The 23,116-nt window shown below is 45.7% G+C and overlaps 1 protein-coding gene across 1 annotated transcript; it reads left to right on the forward strand.

Moving 5' to 3' along the window:
* The first annotated feature begins 1,791 nt into the window (after window positions 1-1,791).
* On the forward strand, window positions 1,792-22,099 carry SMIM13 (small integral membrane protein 13). Its single transcript, XM_029052917.2, has 2 exons — window positions 1,792-2,283; window positions 18,259-22,099. The coding sequence occupies exons 1-2, from the start codon at window positions 2,208-2,210 to the stop codon at window positions 18,450-18,452; spliced, it is 270 nt and encodes an 89-aa protein (XP_028908750.1). The 5' UTR covers window positions 1,792-2,207; the 3' UTR covers window positions 18,453-22,099.
* The last annotated feature ends 1,017 nt before the right edge of the window (window positions 22,100-23,116 follow it).

Genomic DNA, 23,116 nt, shown 5'->3' on the forward strand with positions numbered 1-23,116 from the left:
AAATTGACACATTCATGATGAAGTGGAAAATTACAAGAAACATTTGGTTTAGCATATTTAATTTTTCTTGCTTTGAAAAAGGGCAAAATTTAACTCAAACCTGCCCCCGGATATGTCTAAAGAGACTTTATTCTTCAACTGCTATCTACCCCAAATTCTTATTCCTAAAGTCTGAGCAGTGTTCACAGAAATAGGGGAATGCCTAGTGGGTTGGGCCATCTGGGGGAAAAATCTTTCACGAAGAAACAAACCACCCGGGGTATCTCCACTGTAAGCTCTTCAAGGACAGGGACCGTGCCTGCCTACTCTCTTATATTATATTCTCCCGTGCGCTTAGTAGCTCTGGGCTCAGTACACACTCAAAATACTACTGATTGGCTGATAGGTGGATGAGCCCGAATATAACAGGCTAACTGGGCGGTTAAGAAGCATCAGTTTCCAATCTCATTGATGCCTGTTTACTTGTACTGATGTCTGTCTCCCACCTTCTGGACTGTGAGCTCATTGTGGGCAGGGATTGTCTCTCTTTATTGCCGTATTGTACTTTCCAAGCGCTTAGAACAGTGCTCTGCACATAGTAAGCGCTTAAGAAAAACCAACACTATTCTCCAGCCACGTTGCTTCTGGCAGGAGGAAATGCGAGACTGCAGAGGAGGAGAGAGAAGGGGGCTGGAGATGAAGACCTGGGACTCATCTGCATAGAAGTGGTAGATGTGGTTATTATTAGGATTGTCATAGAGAAGCAGTGTGGCTCAGTGGAAAGAGACCGGGCTTGGGAGTCAGAGGTCACGGGTTCGAATCCCCACTCTGCCACATGTCAGCTGTGTGACCGTGGGCAAGTCACTTCACTTCTCTGGGCCTCAGCTGCCTCATCTGTAAAATGGGGATGAAGACTGTGAGCCTCCCGTGGGACAACCTGATGACCCTGTATCTCCCCCAGCGCTTAGAACAGTGCTCTGCAGATGGTAATAATGTTGGTATTTGTTAAGCGCTTACTATGTGCAGAGCACTATTCTAAGCGCTGGGGTACACACAAGAGAATCAAGTTGTCCCACGTGGGGCTCCCGGTCTTAATCCTCATTTTACAGATGAGGAAACTGAGGCCCAGAGAAGTGAAGTGACTCGGCCACAGTCACCCAGCTGACAAGTGGCAGAGCCGGAATTCGAACCCATGACCTCTGACTCCAAAGCCCAGGCTCTTTCCACTGAACCACGCTGCAAGCACTTAACAAATAGTAAGCACTTAACAAATACCAACATTATTATAAAAGTGGGGATGAAGACTGGGAGCCCCACGTGGGACCACCTGATGACCCTGCCTCTCCCCCAGCGCTTAGAACAGTGCTCTGCACAGAGTAGGCGCTTAACAAATACCAACATTATCATTAAAAAGTGGGGATGAAGACTGGGAGCCCCACGTGGGACCACCTGATGACCCTGCCTCTCCCCCAGCGCTTAGAACAGTGCTCTGCACAGAGTAGGCGCTTAACACATAGCAACATCACTATCACTCTCAGGCCGAGGCGTGCAGAGCAAGCAGCCTCAGGCTGGGAAAGGTCCCGGCGCAGGCGCGCTGGCAGGGCGCGCGCGGACGGCCGCCGGGTGAGGGCGGGGGCTGGGAGGGGGCGGCGCGCGGCCTCCTGGGAGTCGTAGTCCGCGCGGCGCGGGGGCCGCCGGGAGAGGAGGGGGGTCGTCGGGGCGGAGGACTACAACTCCCGGCGGGCGGCGCGGCCGCGGGGGGGGGTGGGGAGGAGGAGGAGGAGGAGCGGCGGCAGCGGCGGGCGCAGTCCCTGCCGCGGCGGAGCCGGGGAGGGACGGGGAAGGGGGGCTCCTTCTGTCCGCTCGCCCGCCGCCCCCTTAACGTCCTGTCCTGCCCCCCGCCGCCGCCGCTTCCCCCTTCTTTCTTTCCTTCTTCTTTCCTCCGTGCAGCCGCCCCCCTCCATGGCGCCTTGTCGGGCGTCGGGGCCCCGGGCTGTCCCCAGCCTGCCCCGGGCGGGAGGGTAGGGGCCTGCGGGCCCGCGGGCCTCCCTCCCTCCCTCCCTCCCTCCCTCCCTCCCTCTCTCTCTCCCTCTCGCCCTCTCGTCCTGCCTCCCTCCTTCCCTCCGCCCGAGGCAGCCCCGGGACAGGCCCGAGGACCCTGTAGGGCGGCAGCCCGCGGAGACGCGGGGCCCGTCCGCCGTCCCGTCCCCCGCCTTCGCCCCCCCAAAATGTGGCAGAGCGTGGGGCTGACCCTGCTGGTGATCGTGGCCACGCTGCTCTGCGTCCTCCTCTTCATGCTGTGCGGTGAGTGCCGCCCCCCGCCCCGGGGCATCCCCGATGAACCCCCCCCCAAAACTCCCCTCCGCTCCCTACCGCACCCCCACAAACCCCACTTCCTCCACCCCCATCACACCCCAAACCCCTCATCCCCTCCACCGCACCCTCAAACTCCTTCCACCACCACCCCCCGCACCCTCAACCCCCCCCCCATCCCACAGCGCATCCCCAAAGTCTCCCTCCACCCTCACTGCACCCCCAAAACGGCCCTTTCTCTATCCCCCACCTCACCCCCCAAACCCCAACTCCCCTCCACCCCCCCACCGCACCCCCAACCCCTCCTCCGCCCCCCACCGTACCCACAAAACCCATTTCCCTCCCCCACTTCATCCCCCAAAACCCTTCCTTCTCCCACCGCACCCCCAAATTCCCCTCCACTCCCTACTGCACCCCCAATCCCCTTTCCAGCCCCACTGCACCCCCTTCCATCCCCACTGCACCCCCAAATCCCCTTCCATCCCCATTGCATCCTAAACCCCCTTCCATCCCCACTGCACCCCCAAGCCCCCTTCCATCCCCAGTGCACCCTCAAAACTCCCTCTATCCCCCACCACACCCCAAAGTCTCCCCCCACCCCCACTGCACGCCCCAAACCCCCTCCACCCCGATTACACTCTCAAACCCCCTCCACTCCCTACAGCACCCCCAAACCCCACTTCCTGCACCCCATCACACCCCCCAAACCCTTATCCTCTCCACCACACCCCCAAACTCTCCTCCACCCCCCACAGCACCCTCAAAACCCTTTCCACCCGCATTGTACCCTCCAAACCCCCGCCTTCTCCCACTGCACCCCCAAAGTCTTCATCCCCCCCACCGCAGCCCCCAAACCCCTACGTCCCCCACCCCCCACTTTCTGCCTTTGGGGTTTGCCCCCAGAAACCACGGGCAGGACGGGTGGGTGGAAACTGCCCCCAGCGACCTGGCATTTTGCAGTAAATCGGGTTTTTTTCTGCCCTCGAAGGTGCCGGGTTACTAATAGGAATATTGTTGGGGGGAAAGGTAGTACTAGATTGGAAGTCTCGGCGAGCAACGTGGCTCAGTGGAAAGAGCCCGGGCTTGGGAGTCAGAGGATGTGGGTTCTAATCCTGCTCTGCCACTTGTCAGTTGCATAAGTGATGAACAGATACCATCATCATCATTATTATTATTATAAGGATGGTACTTGTTCAGCTCATCCTCTGTAATACTAATTGTGGTATTTGAGTGCTTACTGTGTGCCAAGCACTGCACTAAGCGCTGGGGTGGATACAAGCAAATCAGGTTGGGCGCACTTCCCTGTCCTCTGGGGGGCTCACGGTCTCAATCCCCATTTTACAGATGAAGTAACTGAGGCACAGTGAAGCGACTCGATCAAGGTCACACAGCAGCCGGGATTAGAACCCGTGACTTTCTGACTTCTAGGCCCATGCTCTGTTCGCTCCACCATGCAAACACTGTGCTCAACACTGGGGTAAGGTAACATGCAACCAGACACGGATCCTTCCCCAGGTGGGCGCAAAATGTAAGACGGAGAGAGAACAGGTAGCTAATCCCCAGTTTTACAGTTGAGGATAAGGAGGCACAGAGAAGTTGTTTGACTTGTCCAAGGTCACCCAGCAGGCAGTAGTGAAGCCGGGATTAGAACCCAGGTCTCCTGATTCCCAGCCCTGTGCTTTTTTTTTTTTTTTTTACTAGGCCAATGCGGCTTCCAAGGCTAAATTAAGTCATGTCAAAAAAAGAAAGTGATTTCTTCCATTCCAGGTGAGACATAGCATTATCTGCCGTTGAGGCGAGGGAAGTGACCATCTGGTGGACAGACTGTCAGGAGGAAATCTATAATTGGGCCATGGCTGCCTCTAGTCCCTGCCCAAATTACCAGTAGCTGTCCACTCCTTCAGTCTGCCAGAGTCCATGCACATTTTTTTTTAAACCATGAACTATTTTCTAAAGCTTAAAGCGATTATCTCTCCCAGTCGTTTCTTACAAATTCAGAGCAAGCTTATTTACATTGGACTTCTGGTTAGTTATCTTTTAAATTGCTTTTAAATCAGTTTTAGCATGATGGCGAAGCCTTTGAATGTAGACTCAAGTCGAGGTCCATATTAGCGGTCAGATATTGAAAATGAAGGTGAGATTAAGTCACCTTGTAAGAAAATAGGTTTAGCTCCCAGGGCTAGAATCTCGGTATTGTTTCAGATATTTTCATCTTGGCGCTGGAAGAAACTTGTCTCAGGGCAATATTAGCTCAATTTCAGACAAGGGTAGACTCCTTTTTATAAGACTGATATTGGAGACACGAATTCTTTAGCAAAGACAGGTGGAGCACTGAAGAATAGAAAAATCATTGTGTAAGGATGGATGCATGGTGCCTGCACTCAGTCGCTTGCTAGATTTGCACGAGTGAAGGTGAAAGTTTTTTAGTAATAGTAAATTGTTCTAAAGTGCCAGAAATTATTTAATGAACACAACCTTGGAAAAATATGTATGTACAAACTAAACAGATTTGGGGAACATCGAAAACATATTAAAAGAAGAATAGGACATTTGGGCTATTCTTCAAATCTATAATTTAGTGACCAGTACCAAGGGACTCTCCCCAGAAAAGATGGTTTTGCAGAATTTGTCATATAAACACAACCACAGCAAGATTGTGAACAGTGCTCTGCACAGCGTAAGTGCTCCATAAATACTGTTGGTTGGAGAATAGACTGTTGAAATTTCTGAGCCTACGACGCATTTTCGAATCAGGGTGATACAATTTTTCGTTCATTTTCCCCAGAATTGGTTCAAATTGTTTGCCGCTGGGATTTTTAGAGTAAGAATGAAGAATTAGTTTCCTCACACTTATCAGAACGAAACTCAAATTCCTCTTCAGACTTCCATTAAATTGTATCTTATCTATGGAGGAGCAAATCTGATGAAGAATTTGAGAGTTGTTCAGATAATTCCAATTAATAACGTAGCTTGGTAATAAGTTTGTACCCTTTGGGACTAAGGTTAGTATAAATAATTGAGAGTTTATTTAGCCAGACCCCATTTTTTTTTTTAAAGTGCGGAGGTGTTTGACCAGTTTTGTTTAATTGTCAAACTGTTTTTGGAGGGAGGGAATTATTTAAGTAATTTTCAAGTCAGGTAATCTGTCATTCAGATGATTGAGAATCAGGTAATTGATTTTGCCCTTGTGCGATATGTAATATTTTAAAATAATTTTGTAGTGCTAGTAGAGAATTGTCAACAGGCAACATGATTATTTTTTATGAAAGAAAAATCCCATTTCTTTAGGGGTGGCATAAATGAACTATTGTGTAGTTTTTCCATGGAAAGTTCTGTGGATGCCGATTTTTCTTACTCTGGAATCTGGAATTCAAATTGGGGATCTTTAATTTCTCTTCAAAACGGCCATTAAAGTGGGGTTTTTTTCCCCACTCCATTTTGTGTTTAAACCACTCAAGATGCTAAAAGGGTGATGTAAAAAATTGTCTGATATAGGGATCCACTCAGTCCTACCTAGTAGTAGAAATCCTGCATGGGCCTGTTTGGGCTTGGACAGTGGAAAAGTAGGGCAGGGTGTCTCAGGGCTCCCATTTTGAAGCCTCCTTTGGCTGAAGGAGCTCCTGATAAGTAGGCCAGGTGTGGTAATGCTTTTGCTGTGACACTGCCAACATCACCCATTGTCTTCTACTGTCTCTTCCACATGATAGTAATAATTGTGATATTTGTTAAGTACTGTACTGAGCCTTGAGGTAGGTAGTGTGAAATCAGAACAGACACAGTCTCTGTTCCAGGCAGTGTTTAATCCCCATTTTACAGGTAAGGAAACAGGCCCAGAAAAGGCAAGTAGTGAAACTCAGGTCTCATGATTCTCAGTTCAGTGTCTTTTCCACTAGAGCATAGAGTCCCGTGCTGCCACTAGATGGTAAACTCTGTGGGTGCAGATCTTGTCTACCAACTCTATTGTAGTCTCCCAAGCACTCAATTCATTGCTTTGCACACAGTAAGACCTCAGAAAAGACCATCAGTTGATCAGTAGTTCTTTCATCTCCTCCTCACCCATCATGAGATAGATCGCCAACTCTTTGAGGGCAGGGAACTGGTCTACTAATTCTGCTGTGTTCTAGTCCTTTGCACCCAGTAGGCACTCAATAAAAAGTATTAACTAACAAACTGAATGGGATACTCCCTTGTTTATCACATCTGTGGACTGAGGAGAGCAGGTGAGGCGATGCCAACTTCACCGATGAGGGCAGGTGAGGGATTTACATCCCTCTTTGGGACCGTGCCTCTCTGCCAGACCTAGGCAAATGCCTAGCCATTTTCTGGAATCCCTAAATATCTAGGGATCCGAGCGGTCAAGGAAGGTACCCTCCTCCTGGGATTTGAAGCCGTGGCCTAGAAGTAGGTCATTTTGGCTTTATGTGTGGGAACTTGTGGGTGTGCTTGGAGGGAGATGGAATTCGCCTCGTTCATCCCCAACAATCCAGAGAATACTCCACTGGCTGGGATTAAATATGCCAGGTGTGCGAGCAGTTGGGTGTTTAAATTGCAGCGAAGTTTGTGTATAAATCACCTTTTCCACTACCAGGAGAGAGCTCTTAAAATCTCCTGCTATTCCCATGAGTGCTCACCAAGTATGGATTCTTTTCAGGAGTGGAGTGACACAGGCAGTAACATGTTTAGACACTCCTATAAAAATATAGATCCTCGCACCACATTTCTTGAACTGCTTCCAGTTCTTGTTTTTTGACAGGGTATAGAAGAATAGAGATGTAGACCTAGATATAAATAACTTGTTTATCCATGGCAATGAGACGAAAATAGAATGAAAAAAATCTCATTTTGGCCAAGAGCTGCAAGTTTTACCACCTCCACCCCTCCCCCCCAAAAAACCTCTCTTTGCCAGAGCTGTTTTGGAAAAGGAGTAAAAGTGATTCATGAGTTTGTCTTGCCTCTACCACCACTGATGAAAGGTGCTAGTAAGCACAGAAATTGCTTAGTAGCCATCAGCAAAAGAAGGAAAGGAAAACAAAAAATTCTATTTCTACTACACATTGGATGATCTCTTTAGAATAAGTCACTGTTGGCAGTAAAATGAAGCATTTTTGAGAGCCCATGGTTCTATCCATTTGCATTCTCCCTCCTTGCATTCATAGTGAAACTTCTTAAGTGGTTAGAGTGATCTCAGAAGCCTGGAGTTGTGGCACAACCTTTAAATAAGTACAGCTAGTTGTACAATGAAGGTATTGCATTCTTGCAGAGTCCCAAGAAAACTCACGTTGGTGGGGCTCCCACCGTGCCCAAGGCCACGCGCAAAAACCGTTTCTTAGGACTGTGTAGGCTCCATCCATCAGCCTTGAATTGACAGAAGGATGCTCCATATTTCTGCTGTCGTGATCTGGCCAAAACATGCAGTGAAAGTACAGGTCCCTTCAGGAAAGTGATTGTGTTGTGAGCGACACTACTGGCTTCTAGTGCTGCTTAGATCACTAGCTCCCAGCATAGGCCCCAGGGGTGACACACAAGCACATAGCCGCTTGTGGGAAAGGAGTTGTGCCTACCAACTCCATTGTACTGTATTCTCCCAAGCACACGGCGCTCAGTGGTTACCGTTGATCGATAGGATCAGTAAATGTTTCCAGATTTGGAATATCTGCTCTGGAGATTCCTGACATTACCCTGGAGCTCCTGCTCTTCTGACCTGTTAGCTCCTGAATGAGGTCCTTAGGATAGGGAAAATGTTTTCCATTTCTTAATAAAGTGTTCGATAAGTATCAATCAAGCCGTGGCATTTATTGAGTGCTTACTGTGTGCAGAACATTATACCAAGCCCTTGGGAGAGTGCAATATTGTAGAGTCGTTATCTGCCCACAAGAAGCTTATGATCTAGAGGGCATTTTTAAAAAATTACCTAAAGCGGATGTGGCAGCGTTTGAGGATGTGTATTTAAGTGATGTGGAGCTGAAGGTTGGGTGAATACCAAATGCTTAAGGGTTATAGATTCAGTGCATAGGTGATGCAGAGGGAAGGGCAAATAGGAGTAATGAGGGCTTAGGGAAGGCTTCTTGGAAGAGATGTGATTTTTAGGAGGCCTTTGAAAATGGGAAGAACGGTGCTTTGTTGGATGTGAAGGGGGAGGGAGTTCTAGGCCAGAGGGAGGACGTGAGCGAGGGGTTGGTGGTGAGAGAGACGAGAGTGAGGTTACAGTGAGTAGATTGGCATTTGAGGAGCTAAGTGGGAGGGCTGGCTTGTGGAAGGTGGAGGAGAGCTGATTGACCGCCTTTAAGTCAGTGGTAAGGAGTTTGTGTTTGTCTCGTACCAGATCTTTCTGAAATGGCACACGGATGCACAGGGGCATCGATAAACTGATCTGTAACTGCACGACATCCACGTCCCCGTGGATGGCCCCATTAAACAATTGTATTTATTGAGCCCCTTTTATGGACAGAGCACTGCACCAAATACATAGGAGAATACTGTGGCGTTAGTAGACGCCATCTCTGCCCTCGAGCAGCTTACAGTCTAGGAGGCAAGGTTGACCGTTAAACACCTTAGAGATAAGTGGAAGTAATAGAGTACATAAGATACTTCTGCAGATGCTCTGGAGGAGTTTGAGTCCCCAAGTCCTAAAGTGACATGGAAGTGCAGATGAAGTTGGGGGGTATAAGGTGGGCAGATGGGAGTTAAGTGGGGAAGATCTTCTGGAGGAGTTGTCATTTTAGAGGGGCTTTGAAACTGGGGAGAGCCATGGTCAGTTAGATATGAAGGGGGCAGGGTGTTCCAGGTGGGAGAGATGGTGTGAGCAAGAGGTCAGTGGCCAAAGAGATAAGAACAAGGCCCCAAGGGTAGATGTCTCCTTTTTATTTTTCAGACTGGAACAAGTCAGCTGTTTTGCATTGCCTATTTCTAGTCTAGTCGGTTGGAGTTAGTCTAGCCTAGACCACATTTTGGTGGATTTTCGGAATAAATTTTAGGGTTGTCACATCTTCAGAAGTTCTCCGAGAACATTTGGAGTAGATCAGTGCTTCTCAAAGAATATTTTTCTGGTACTAATAATGCAGCGATCAACTCAAATTTTGGCAGCACCATTTAAAACTTGGGCCGCTAAGCTGCAACTTCAAACCATTTTATTTTCAACCAAAAAACCTAATAAAATCTTTCTAAAATGTAACCTTCCAGAGGACCATTTATTTGGGGGGAGAAAAGAAGAGTCCTGTTCCCATCTCAGTAGGATGATTTATCCATTAACATGATTACTTTGAGCTTTGTTGGATAGGGAATGCACGTGTGCCACACATGTGCAAGAGAACAGATTTCTAGAGGATCTGGGTGGTTTTTTTTTTGATGGTCATGTTTGAAGGTTTGATGCTATGACAAACTTGTGAAAAACTAGTGTTTTTGCATCGTAAAATCAACTCTAGATGGGTGATATAGCTATGCTAATGTATTTTATATTGTAAATAGCAGTCAATTATATTGAGCGCTTACTGTGTGCAGAGCACTGTACTAAGTGCTTGGGAGAGTGCAGTGTAACAGAGTAGGTAGTCACATTCCCAATCATCTGGATATAAATCAATGAGCAAGACTGAGCTCCTCATCTTCCCTCCCAAACCCGGTCCCCTCCCAGACTTCTCTGTCACCGTCGATGGCACGATCTCGGTGTCATCCTTGACTCATCTCTCTCGTTCACCCCACGCATCCTATCCGTTGCCGAGACCTGCCGGTTTCACCTTTATGATATCGCCAAGATCCGCCCTTTCCTCTCCACCCAAACGGCTACCTTACTGTTAGGGGCTCTCGTTATATCCCGGCTAGACTACTGTGTCAGCCTTCTCTCTGACCTCCCTTCCTCCTCTCTCGCCCCGCTCTGGTCTATTCTTCACTCCGCTGCCCGGTTCATCTTCCTGCAGAAACGATCTGGGCACGTCACTCCCCTTCTTAAACAACTCCAGTGGTTGCCTATCGACCTCCGCTCCAAACAAAAACTCCTCACTCTAGGCTTCGAGGCTCTCCGTCACCTTGCCCCTTCCTACCTCTCCTCCCTTCTCTCTTTCTACCGCCCACCCCGCACGCTCCGCTCCTCCGCCGCCCACCTCCTCACCGTCCCTCGGTCTCGCCCATCCCGCCGTCGACCCCCGGGCCACGTCCTCCCGCGGTCCCGGAACGCCCTCCCTCCTCACCTCCGCCAAACTGATTCTCTTCCCCTCTTCAAAACCCTACTTAAAACTCACCTCCTCCGAGAGACCTTCCCAGACTGAGCTCCTCTTCTCCCTCTACTCCCTCTGCCACCCCCCCTTTACCTCTCCGCAGCTAAACCCTCTTTTTCCCCTTTTCCCTCTGCTCCTCCACCTCTCCCTTCCCATCCCCACAGCGCCGTACTCGTCCGCTCAACTGTATATATTTTCATTACCCTATTTATTTTGTTAATGAATTGTACATCGCCTTGATTCTATTTAGTTGCCATTGTTTTTACGAGATGTTCTTCCCCTCGACTCTATTTATTGCCATTGTTCTCGTCTGTCCATCTCCCCCGATTAGACCGTAAGCCCGTCAAACGGCAGGGACTGTCTCTATCTGTTGCCGACTTGTTCATTCCAAGTGCTTAGTACAGTGCTCTGCACATAGTAAGCGCTCAATAAATACTATTGAATGAATGAATGAATGAAATAGTTAAAAATGTAGTATGTTGAAAAATCGCAGGACCGCATTCACCGTACGTTGTATGTCACCTCTACTTACCTTGCTCCACCCCACTTGACTGTAAGCTCCTCGTGGGCAGGGAACATGTGTATCAGCGTGACTGTTGTTCTCCTCCAAATGCCTCTTATAGGGCGGCGCACACAGTAAGCGTACAATAAAGCCATTGTTTGATTGGCCCTGACACTTCCCTTCCATGCACACACCACACCCCACGCCCACACACTCCTAACTTCCACCTTCCCTACTTTAGGTGTCATACTGCTCAACCCAGCAGAGAATAGTTTTGCTCCACCCATCCCTTATAAAGTGGCAGCAGATGGGCTTCTTTTCAAGTCCACTGTTCCACAAAGCAATCAGAAGCCTTCCTCTAGCTTCTGAAACACCCTGACTTTTCTGGGGCCCCAAAATGGAAGTTCCGGCAACTTGGGTAGCTCACTTATATCTCATCTCCTCCAGAAGCCCTTCCCTGACTAAGCCTTCATTTCTCTTTCTCGCTCTCTCTTCTGCGTTGCCTCTGCACTTGGCAACCCCGTCGACACTTGATATTCACCTCAACCTCACAACTCTTTTGTATCTAGCCTTATACCCTGCTATTTCAACCCTCTCTAATTTATTTTAATATCTGTCTCCTCAGCTAGACTGTACCCTCCTTGTGGGCAGGGATCATGCCTACCAACTCGTATCGTACTCTCCCAAGCAGTGAGTACAGTGCTCTGAACACAGCAAGTGCTCAGTAAATACCAGTGATTGTTGTAGGTCATCTGAGCACTTAAGTATGTATCTTTTACTTATATTCATGCCTTCCCCCCGAGCCCCACCGAGACAGTAAGCGCCTTGTGGGTAGGGAACTGAGCAACTATAGCATCTTTGTTGTTAGCCATATGACCTTCATTTGGCCAGTTTCTGGGCTTGCTGGTGCTGCAAGTGACTGACCCCAATTTTTGGTTTTGGACAGAGCCTAAGGATCCTTTTTGAGCTGTTGGGTCTTCTACCTCAGCCTTGTGAAGGACTCCATGCCCACACAACAGGTTTTGGATGACTCAACTTTTATATATGCCTGTGGGGACAGAGCAACCTGTAATTTTGTTTGGTTTGGAAAAAAAAAAATCCATCAGTAGCTCAGTGGTGGTTTCGGCATCACCTGCTTTGAAATATATTCCAGAGCTTAGTATGGTGCCTGGCGTATAGTAAGTGCTTAACAAAAACCATTATTATTATTATTATTTTCACTTAAGAGTAACAGTAGCAATTACCAGCACATCCATATTTTGTACCCTGGACTCAGCACTGAAATTAGTCCAGTGCTACAGAACACTCATCTACACTGGATTCTGATATTGTGAGTCAGTGCCCAAATCAAAAGCGGCATTCCCTTTTGCTTCTATATTGTGCCTTTTTTTTTTTTGGCATTTTTTCTTGCATGCAGCTATTCTTTTCAAATTAAAATAGTTAAGACATAAGATTACTTTTTAAGTTTACCATATTTTTACTGCTATCCCCTTCAGTTAAGCTTAGTATGAAGCACTGACATTTTTGCATTTCATATAAATTGTAGTTAGGTGCTTGGGTAAACACCATATCTCTAAAATTGCAAGTCAAATAACAGCTCTAACTTTAACCTGCACATAATGAGTATCTTCAAAACTACAGTTAACTAGAGTAAAGTTGCAGGAGTTTTAGACAAGGCAAACCATCTGATTTTCTAGACCCCTCAAAAGTCATGACATATGGCATCATTTTGTGAACCTTTTCCTATATCCTGCAATATTCTTCCAATATTGTGCATTTTCTGTTACATGGCTTTTTTTGAAAAAAAGAATAACTTCTTGCTTGCAGATCCTTTTTCTTTTCCTGTAACTCTTTGATGTCTTTTCATTTTGTTACTGCAAATAAATAATTTGTAATATATGCCACTTTGGGTGAAGACCAGATGAACAAACATAGCGATATGATAATACTAGATTCTGTGACTTAAACTGGTTTAGCACAAGCTAAACCAACTGGTGTTAACCAAATTACTTGGAAGCTAGCATGGAATTTTCGTTCTTAAATCTCCTCCTATCTCCCTCCTTGTCCATTTCCTAGCCTACCTCCCTTTTTTTTTCATGCCCATTCTATTTCTCCCTTTTGCATCCAGCTTCCTTCATTCATTCCAGTTTCTTCTCCCCCACTATTTCTGCCCCCCCCACCGCCCCCTTAGTTACTTCCCTTCCAGGATGGGGCTGGCTTCACTATTACTAAGCAATAATATGTGGTTTTACTTTCTAGCTTCTGGTTGACTCTCTTCTCTTCTGGAGTGCCTGGGATCCTCCGTATCTAAACTCCGGTTTGGGCAGCTCCACCGGAGCCCACGGGTCCATTGCTGGGCCAGCTCCATCCTCGCACTTCTGTCCCTCGAGCTCAGTGATTGTATTTCTTGTAGGTTTTGCTTTTGCTTATGAAAAACGCATGTTTTTTTTTATTTTTTGATACTCAGAAGAGATTTGTTGGCTTAATGAATATTCAGCCTCAGTACATTTGCAATCAACTCATCTCTAATTTTGGGAATCTAGGCAGGAATCTGGAAAGCTAGGCAGAACTGAAGAAAAAAATTAACACAAGGCTATAATCAGGGGCTTTGATTCTAATACTTGGTCTAGCATTTTGGTCCCCCCACATGAAGCCTCTATCTAGAGGCCTATTTATTCTTTCAGGTCACTAGGGAATCATCCCTTACATTATCACTCCAGGTCATTAATACCTCAAAGTATGAATTCCTTGTCAAAAGACCCAGTTTGCTCTCCTTGTATTTGGCCTTTCCAAGTGGGTGTGGTAGACACCCATGCTAGCCCAACTTTCAGAGCAAGGGAGAAGAGAAACTCAAAGCAGAGGAGGAAGCAGAAACTCACTTCTGGGACCCCTCCCTTAGGGGAGATCAATTGTTCCAACTGCCAGTAACCTGTCAGGTGCTTCCACCTGGAGCACAGCCAGTAGTAATAGTTCTTGTATTTATTAAGCATTTACTGTGTGCCAAGCACTGTACTTAGCTCTGGGGTAGATACAAGATAGGTCCCACATGGGGCTCACAGTTCAAATAAGAGGGAGAACAGGTATTGAATCCTCATTTCGCAGATGAGGGAACTGAGGCACAGAAGAATGAAGTGACTTGCCCAAGGCCACACAGCAAGCCAAACCCCACATTGGAGAAGACAGCTGTAGTAGTCACGCATCTGATATCAGGTGCCTGTGCACATATGATTTCTTCGATGATGCAGTGTGTCTGAGCCATGCTGTAGTTGTTAGAACAACGTGTGGTATTTCCCTAACAGTGCTCCCGTCATAACACGTAGTTAGGATACGCTTGCTCTGGCAGAAGTGAGGGTGTGTGTTTTTGAGAAGGACAGAATGCGGATGTGGATGGACCTCGTTTCCAGCCCAGGAGAACATTTCTTGAGCTCCTATGATTTTTGCATTTAACATATTTCTTTTTTTGGCTCTTTCCTAGCTGTAGATAGGCCAAGAGGGAGAGCCCCACCAATTGACATTTGTGCCCCAAATTTGTAATGCAGACAGCCACAGTCTCTGCCTTTTCTGATTAGTATCTTGCTCCATCTTTCTTCTTCCCTCTTGTGCCAAATGCACCCTCATTAAAACTGCTCAATTTAAGTGTGGGGAAAAAACTCATTCTGGTTGAGCCTCACTTACCCCTTGGATATTTTTTTAAAAGGCATACTCGAATAAACAAAATTAATTACTATACAACAACCTTGCTATCATAAGGCATATTTGTTTTAGTGGAGTCAAGCATTGGCATATATATGCTTAGCAAAATGATTCTTAGTGAACTTTTGATAGATGGCATATGGCTTGACCTACATTCAGTTTCTAAAACAAATCGTCGTTGAAGTGTCTTTCCTGCGCAGTTCACCGTTTCAGTGTTCATTTGTAATTGGGACATGAACATTTTCAATCCTGAGCTTCTGGCGCGTTTTCCAAATTTTCAGCTGTGGGAGGAAGGTTAAAAACACTGGAGTAATTCAAACACTCTACTACATATGCTAAGCTGAAATAGCAGATGGTGTGCATGCCTGTGCGCGCACACACACACAAAAAAAATGTACCCCACTACCCCCATCCCTCTCTCCAAGGAACTAAGCCAGTGCTGAGGACTGGGAAATACCCCATCTGCTCCCAGATTTCACTGCCCAGGCCTGAGCCTTTGGAGAAAGCAGCCTGGATTTTTCTCATGATCAAAACCAGACTGATTCTTTACTTCGGGGGAATGACACCAGTTACCCGATCCACCTTTGGTGGCGATTGCAGGTGCTCGGCTTGATTGGCTGCCACCTAAGAGCAGGGGTGGGAGAAAGAGAGAGCTAGAGAGCCCCCCCAAGCCAATGGTCTGGGGGCAGCCTGATTGCTGAGGAGAGTTAAAAGGGGAGAGGGTAAAGTGAAGGGGGTGGTAACACCCATCATCGTTGTTGATCAATCAGTAGGGTTTATTGAGCGCCTACTGTATCAGAGGCGCATGAGGGAGTCGGACAGTAGACCTGATCCATGCCCTCAAGGAGTTTGCAATCCAGGGGAGTAGACAGTCAACTGAAGTAATTTACAGATAGAGGAAGAAGGAAAAAGGGATATGCATCAGAGTCAGTGGTTAAGTAATACGGTATAAAATAAGATATGCACAGTAGTGCTTTGGGCAGTTGTGAGTACCTGAGTCCCTAGAAGGGGCAGAAGAGGCAGTTGAGTTGGAGATATAATTTGGAGAGTTCAGGTATTAGTCAGGGAAGGTCTCTTGAAAGAGGTGATATTTCAGAAACATTTTGAAGATAATAATGATTGTGATATATAAGTGCTTACTCCCTGTCAAGTTTCTGTACTAAGTTTCTGAGGTAGATACAAAATAATCAGGTCCCTCATGGGGCTTACAGTCTAAATTGGAGGGAGAGCAGGTATTGGATCTACATTTTGCAGTTGAGGGAACTGAGGCCCAAGAAAGTTAAGTGACTTGTCCAAGGTCTCACAGCAGCCAAGTGGCGGAGCTGGGATTAGAACCCAGGTCCTTTGACTCTCAGGCCACATTTCTTCCGGAAGATGGGGAGAGCTGTCGGATTTGAAGGGAGGAAAGGTGTGAGCAAGAGGTCAGTGGGGAGAGAGGGGAGAGAAGGAGACACAATGAGTAGGTTAGCTTGCATGGCGTAATGGATAGAGCACAGATCTGGGAGTCAGAGGGTCATGGGTTCTAATCCCAGCTTCTCCACTTGTCTGCTGTGACCTTGTGTAAGTCCCTTCACTTCTCTGGGCTTCAGTTATCTGATCTGTAAAATGGGGATAGGGACTGTGAGCCCCACATGGAGCAGAGAGCATGTCCAACCTGATTTGCTTGTATTCATTCATTCATTCAATAGTATTTATTGAGCGCTTACTATGTGCAGAGCACTGTACTAAGCGCTTGGAATGAACAAGTCGGCACCACTTGTATCCACCCTGGAGCTCAGTACGGTGCCTGGCACAATAGTAAGTACTTAAAAAAATACCACACTTATTATTGAGGGGCTGTGGGAGTCCCTCGAGTTTCATTCATTCATACTAAGTGCTTGGGAGAATACAATGTAACAAGAAACAGACGCATTCTTGCCCACAATGAGCTTACAGTTTAGAAGGGGAGACAGACATTAAATAAGTAGATTAAACAAATACGATAAATCAGTTCTGGGTCCCCTTCTATTCTCCATCTGCATCCACTCCCGTGGAGAACTCATTTGCTCCCATGGCTTCAGCTTCTACCTATATGCGGATGATTCCCAAATCTGCATCTCTCAGCTGGAGAAGCAGCGTGGCTCAGTGGAAAGAACCTGGGCTTTGGAGTCAGAGGTCATGGGTTTGAATCCCGGCTCTGCCACTTGTCAGCTGTGTGACTGTGGGCAAGTCACTTCACTTCTCTGTGCCTCAGTTGCCTCATCTGTAAAATGGGGATTAAGACTGTGAGCCCCACGTGGGACAACCAGATTCCCCTGTGTCTACCCCAGCGCTTAGAACAGTGCTCTGCACATAGTAAGCGCTTAACAAATACCAACATTATTATTATTATTATTATTATTAGCTCTGATTTCTCTCCCTCTCTGCAGTCTTGCATTTCCTCCTGCCATCAAGACATGTCTACTTGGATGTCCCGTTGACACCTCAAACATAATGTGTCCAAAACAGAACTCCTTATCTTCCCACCCAAACCCTGTCCTCCCTTTAACTTTCCCATCACTTGCAGACAGTACCACCATCCTTCCTGTCTCACCGGCTCGTAACCTTGGCATTATCCTTGACTCATCTCTCTCATTCATCCCAGATGTTCATTCTGTCGCTAAATCCTATCAGTTCAACCTTCGCCAGAATCCACCCTTTTCTGTCCTTCCAAATTGCTACCAAGTTAACCATATCCCACCTTGATTACTGTATCAGCCTCCATCCTGACCTCCCTGCCTCCTGTATCTCCCCACTCCAGTCCATACTACACTTTGCTGCCTGGATCATTTTGTAAACAAAACCATTCAGCCCGTGTTTCCCCACTCCTCAACAACCTCTAGTGGTTACCCATACACCTCCACATCAAACAAACTCCTTACCATCAGGACTCTACTGGCCAGATTTAAAGTTTGAAGCAACCTTTATGACAAAGATTTAGTCCTCTGAAAAATCGAATATCTACTCTATCCACTATGGTGAGTAGTAGCTATTCTGAGACAATTTTCAACTTCCTGTTGTAGGAGAAATTAATTCTAACATACTCTTCAACTCCAAGTCTTCCAAGTGAAATTAAACCATCTGGTGGGAAGGAAAAGTCCTGTTAGGAAGCTGCGTTACAGTTGTGATTTTTTTTAAGGAAAGAGATATGCAAACTGCGGCCATATTCTTTTTCATGAGGTTGTATCGTGTATTGTAGTTTCCACCAGTTTTAAAACATCAATGTCTCGCTGCTGTTTATAATTATTATTATGGTTTCAAGTGTTTACTAAGTGCCAGCCCACTGTGCTACGTGTAGAGACAGGATCGTCCGATTCGGCAAAATCCCTGTCCCACCTGGGGCTCACAATCTAAGGAGATGAGGAAGCATGTATCTTTTCCCCATTTCACAGATAGTAGAACTGAGGCCCAGGTCGCATGTCAGGTCCCATCTTTGTGGTCTGGCACCTCGGCCACAGGCCCATGGGTTGTATCCGATCTCGTGTGTGTTCGCTTCCGTTAACATCTTGTGAAATAACCTAATGGATGTCGTTTGTCTCCTTTCAGGTTGGTATGTCGTTTGGCATCTGTTTTTGTCCAAGTTCAAGTTCCTCAGAGAGCTCATAGGAGACACAGGATCCCAGCAGGGAGATAATGAGCCTTCAGAATCTGAAGCAGAACAGGACATCCCGGCTACTCCCCAGAGGGCTAGGCCCAAATCCGTCCGGCAGCGGAGAACCCCTGCAGAAGAAGCGACTTAACAGAGCACTTTGGGGCCAGAGGGCAATCTTCTTGAGGCTGTAGGGAGCCTCTATCCGCACTGTATGACTCAATGGTTTTCATCCTAAAATGCTGACTTAGCAAACAAAATTGCTGTGAATCCGTACTCTTGGGATGCCAATGCAGAACACCCCGAGGGGTTCGGAAGGGGCTTGAGTCTAAGCCATATAGAAATAAAGGGAATAAAAACCAAGCGAGGCCACTGCAAGGTTAAAGATGCTTGTGTGCTTCTCTAGCGTGCTTAGTCAGCGTAGGCCAGTCCCTGGCCTTTTGATCTATTTCCCTCCTTGCACTGGTCTGAACGTGGTGATCATTACAGACTTGAAATGGTTTGTATTCTTGTCGTCGTCGTTTTTTTTTTTTCATTACAATCCAGCAGTTATTTATAAGGGAGTTGTTTGACCTTTGTGTTGTTGTTAAAATCATTTTCCTTTAATCAAGCACCTGTTTTTATCTGCCAACTGTTGAAGAACCCATGCGAACTTGAGAAATATTTCTCAGATACCGGCTTTAGACTGGGGTTGTTTCTCCTCCCTTTCAATGGGAAGTCTGTGTGCTAAAGACACTTGCCGTGTGGAGGCGATAATACTTCACACACAAAAATTAGAGTGAAAAGACCTCTAAGGTTCTTGCTTGTGAGAGAAACACGGAGTGAGAGATGGTGGAAAGTACCAGTTTAACTGGAAGGTGACTCGTGGTGATGTTCATCTTGTTTGACTGATCTTCAGATTCAGTATTTATTAGCGGTAAAGAGGCATATGGGTCAAGAAACCTCACTATTGAGTTTCCTCTGTTACCTACTTTGTTCAGGTACTAATCCCACACCTAGCTCACATTAAAAAGCCTAACTATTTTCATATCCTGTTTGGTACCAGAGGTTTTATTTGTTTCTCTAGAAGTAGCTAATTTAAAGTTTTCACAAACTTGGTGCAGACCACTGCTACCTGCTTTAGGGTGCGATGTGATGTTTGGTACCTCATCTTACTAAAATCATCTCCCCACTGCCCAGAGCGACTAAAATCAAAATCCTGCCTGAGAGCTGAATTGAGGTAGTAAAAATGAATCCAAAGAACATCCCTTTTAATGTTTAACCCAAGATGTGAGGAGAAAGGAGTCAGTGGGTATCTAATTTTAGCTGCTGGATTCCATTTTGCTGAAGTTTTTAAGTCATTAACAAAAGGTGTTTCTAGAACAGATTAAAGTGAGTTCCCGAAACTCTTATAGCTCCCCCAATAGCTGAACTCTAATTGTGGCATCTACAGAACTGACTTTTATGAAGAACCCATGGAAACGGTAGCTGGATTGATCAGCTGGGTTACTTTTCTGTGTAATGTTTGACTAGGTTCTTGATTATGGGGGAAGAATAAGTTGCACATTTGTACGGTCTTAACCACCAAGTGTTTGCTGAAGGTGGGGCTTCAGAACGTAAGACTTGAGATGTAATGCTGCCAGGAGTCTCCCCGAATGACATGGTAGACAGCTTGCTGTCTTTACAGCTACATCATTACCCATTGAAATTAAATGGCTATCGACCCTCCTCTGAAAATTCTCCCCAACACGAATGCTTCCTTTACAAAGATATAGGTCCAGCCTTGTTTATTGGCCTAATTGTCATGAGCGTGTTTCATGTTGGCCGGGTTCTAGTTTTCAGGAAAAGTACAGAGTCACTTTAGCCCACCATTCGGTATTGTAAAATACCCGCAAAGTCATAAAGACTGACCAGCTCACTCTGCCTCTAGCCATTAACCATCTCCCTTGCGGGAGAAAAATGCTAAGGTCATTAAGTGTCTCTAGATATAAACTGACAAGCATCAAATCCTTTCTTCATTTAGTGGTGATAGGTGTTGGATTTTTGTGCCCCAAATTCTTGTTTAGTGCACCTTGCTTCCCAGACTACCCCAGTCAGGAGTCAATTTCCCCTCTTCCTATTGTAAATAAACTTATTTTCTTTTGACTGTGCCTTCTGTGGCCATATGGGGGGAAAAGGAAGAGCAGTCTACTAAATCGTAGATGTTCAAGGGATTTTTCTACTATAGAGATGCTTCATATATTGTGAAATGCAGCAGAAATGCATCCAGTTGGAATGCCCCATTGATGATCTCAAGAGATATAATGGGTATAGCTCTAAAGCTTGGAAAATCTGTACATTGGAGCATATGTTCATAATCTGAGGGCTTGAGTATCAGAGTGAGGCAGTGACTTTGAACTATACTTAAGGCTGTACAAGCAAGCTGCTGCTTTCTAAGAACTGAAAATGCATTTGAATAAACAGTGAAGCTCTCTGGAAAATAACCCGAAGAGTACCCATCTCTGGGAAGTTTGTGCGTGTTCCTATTTTCCCACTCAACCCTTCTAAACACTGCCCATTCTCAAACACTGCTCTCCTTTTCAAGCTGCGTCAAAGGTTCTGAGCTTCTCTGTAGGAGAAGCGAAGGGACGTTTTTTGAAGGTTTAGCCGATTGCATTCGAGGGATAATGCTGCTCTAACCTAGATACCAATAACACTAAATTTTGTTGTTACTGAAAATTGGATTCCTAATCCTTATTGTAATCAAATCATGGGTTTCCTATTAGTAATTTTTAAATTCATCTGGATGAGGATGGGCACCAGGAGATTGAGCTATTCAGACGAGAAGAATTGCAGGTGTTTCAAGGAGCACTTTTCAAAAATGGACTGCTGGGCTCAGTTAAAATCTCAAGGCTTTATCTAGGAAGGTTTGGGAGACTTCAAACAGGTTTCAGGTTTCCCAGAAGTTTGCGGGGTCACATTGTTTAGAGGTTTTTTTTTTCTTCACCAAACACGGCTCAGAGATTTGAAGTGTAATTCACAGGTTTTTTTTTCAACTAAAGAAAAGAAATTCCTAAATAGAAATCATTTAAATCAATGATACGATCTTTTTTAGAATTGCATTTGTCTTAAAAGGTATGCCTTAGTGTTGCAACTTGTCTGGAGAATAAAAGTATATATTTTTGTCTTTGTTAACTTCAAATACTTATCATTTACTTGAAGTTGACTTGAAAAATGAATAAACAAAAATCCCAGTGGGTCCTGTATAAAGCAGGAAGGGGAGATTGTGCTGAAGAGATTAGCATAAGCACAGACTTCTGTCTGTGTTGAAATAATAGTAAATTATGGTTTAAAACCTAGGAAAAATGAAGTTGCATCCTTTTCAAAACTCTATTTTAATAGAGATTACATTATTTGTTTCTGTTATGAGGGACTTGCTGATTTCCTTCTGTATTATAATGGTGGATGTATAACATTTACCCATCAAGTTAATTCTATGCAGTTCATTCTACTATTGCTGCTGTAGCTACTTACCAGTAAATTCCGTGGGCCGTGCTGCAAAACATCCGTCAACATGCTGCTTAAACATTAGGTTTACACTGAATTAGATTTGTATGTGTCCGACAGTTCTTATGTTCAAAAAGATGTGAAGTTGTTCGGAGATGACGAGGAATGCGTGTAAGTGATCATTTGCCTCTTCAGTGTTAAAAACAAAACAAAAACCAAGCTGTTAGATACTGTACCTAATGCTTCTGTGGTTTGTCTGTATCATCATGTTTTAACTGTTTCGTTTTAAACTGACTGCACAGATACTAAAAAATAAAAAAACCCCAAAAGTTATGAGCTGTTGTGCGTAATTCTTTTCTTTTTATATCCTAAGGGTGCGGTGGCCTCTAGAATAATCTTAAAGCTCCCTTAGCTTAATCTGTTTACCTTTTCTGCCTTGTGCGGTAGAAGTTTACTAATAGGCACTAATGATTGGGGGACCAGGTGCTGATAATTGAGTTTTACCAGAAGGCAAAGAAATTGGATTAACCTCAGAGTGCAGCATCAGTGTGCAGCTGGTTCTTTCTGGTAACAAGTGTTTTAGTTATTCTTAGTAATATTGTATTTCTGCTAGAAAGAGGCCTGCAGTTCTACTCAGTGGTGCGTTACATCTTTTACTTAATAACTTTAAGAAATAGAAATATGGGCTTAAAATGATTTGGAGTTTTGATAAAACTTTATTGTAAGATCAAGCTTCTCAGTTTTGAAGGAAGAATCAAGTAGCCATCTTCTTAAAGCCCACATGCACAATGATTTTGATTCTCGCCTACCTGACATCGTGTATTGTTGGAGCTGCTAGGATTCCTTAGGGCATCTTCACTGTTTACTTTTTGGATTATCGCTTGCACAAGTAAAGGAATTTTGCAAGGGTTTCCTGTCAGCTGAAGTGGCGGATTGTTTTGCCTTTTGCGTTTGTATTTGGATAGGACAGTAAGTAAGGGCAAAGGTGGAAATGGTGGGCACCGATTCCAGGGTCTACAGCTTGAACTGCAGGTCCAGAAACCCATTTCTGGGTCCAGAGACGGGCAATAGAAAACAGATGATCTGACCTACTTGAGACCAAAGCTGCTCCTGTGTTATCTATTTGATCAGCTGGGCAACTAGAGATTTTGGCTGACCTGATCAGTGAGACACCCACAACTTAAGTGTCTGAAGTTGCCTGGGTTCTGAACACAGACATTTCGCTGCCATAACTCTAGCGTGAATCTGGGAGAAGCAGCGTGACCTAATGGAAAAGGCACGGGCTTGGGAACGAGAGGACCTGGCTTCTAACTCCCGCTTTGCGCCACTTGCCTGCTGTGTGACTTTGTG

The sequence above is a fragment of the Ornithorhynchus anatinus genome, chromosome X2, assembly GCF_004115215.2.
Source record: "Ornithorhynchus anatinus isolate Pmale09 chromosome X2, mOrnAna1.pri.v4, whole genome shotgun sequence".
Taxonomy (NCBI): Eukaryota; Metazoa; Chordata; class Mammalia; order Monotremata; family Ornithorhynchidae; genus Ornithorhynchus; species Ornithorhynchus anatinus.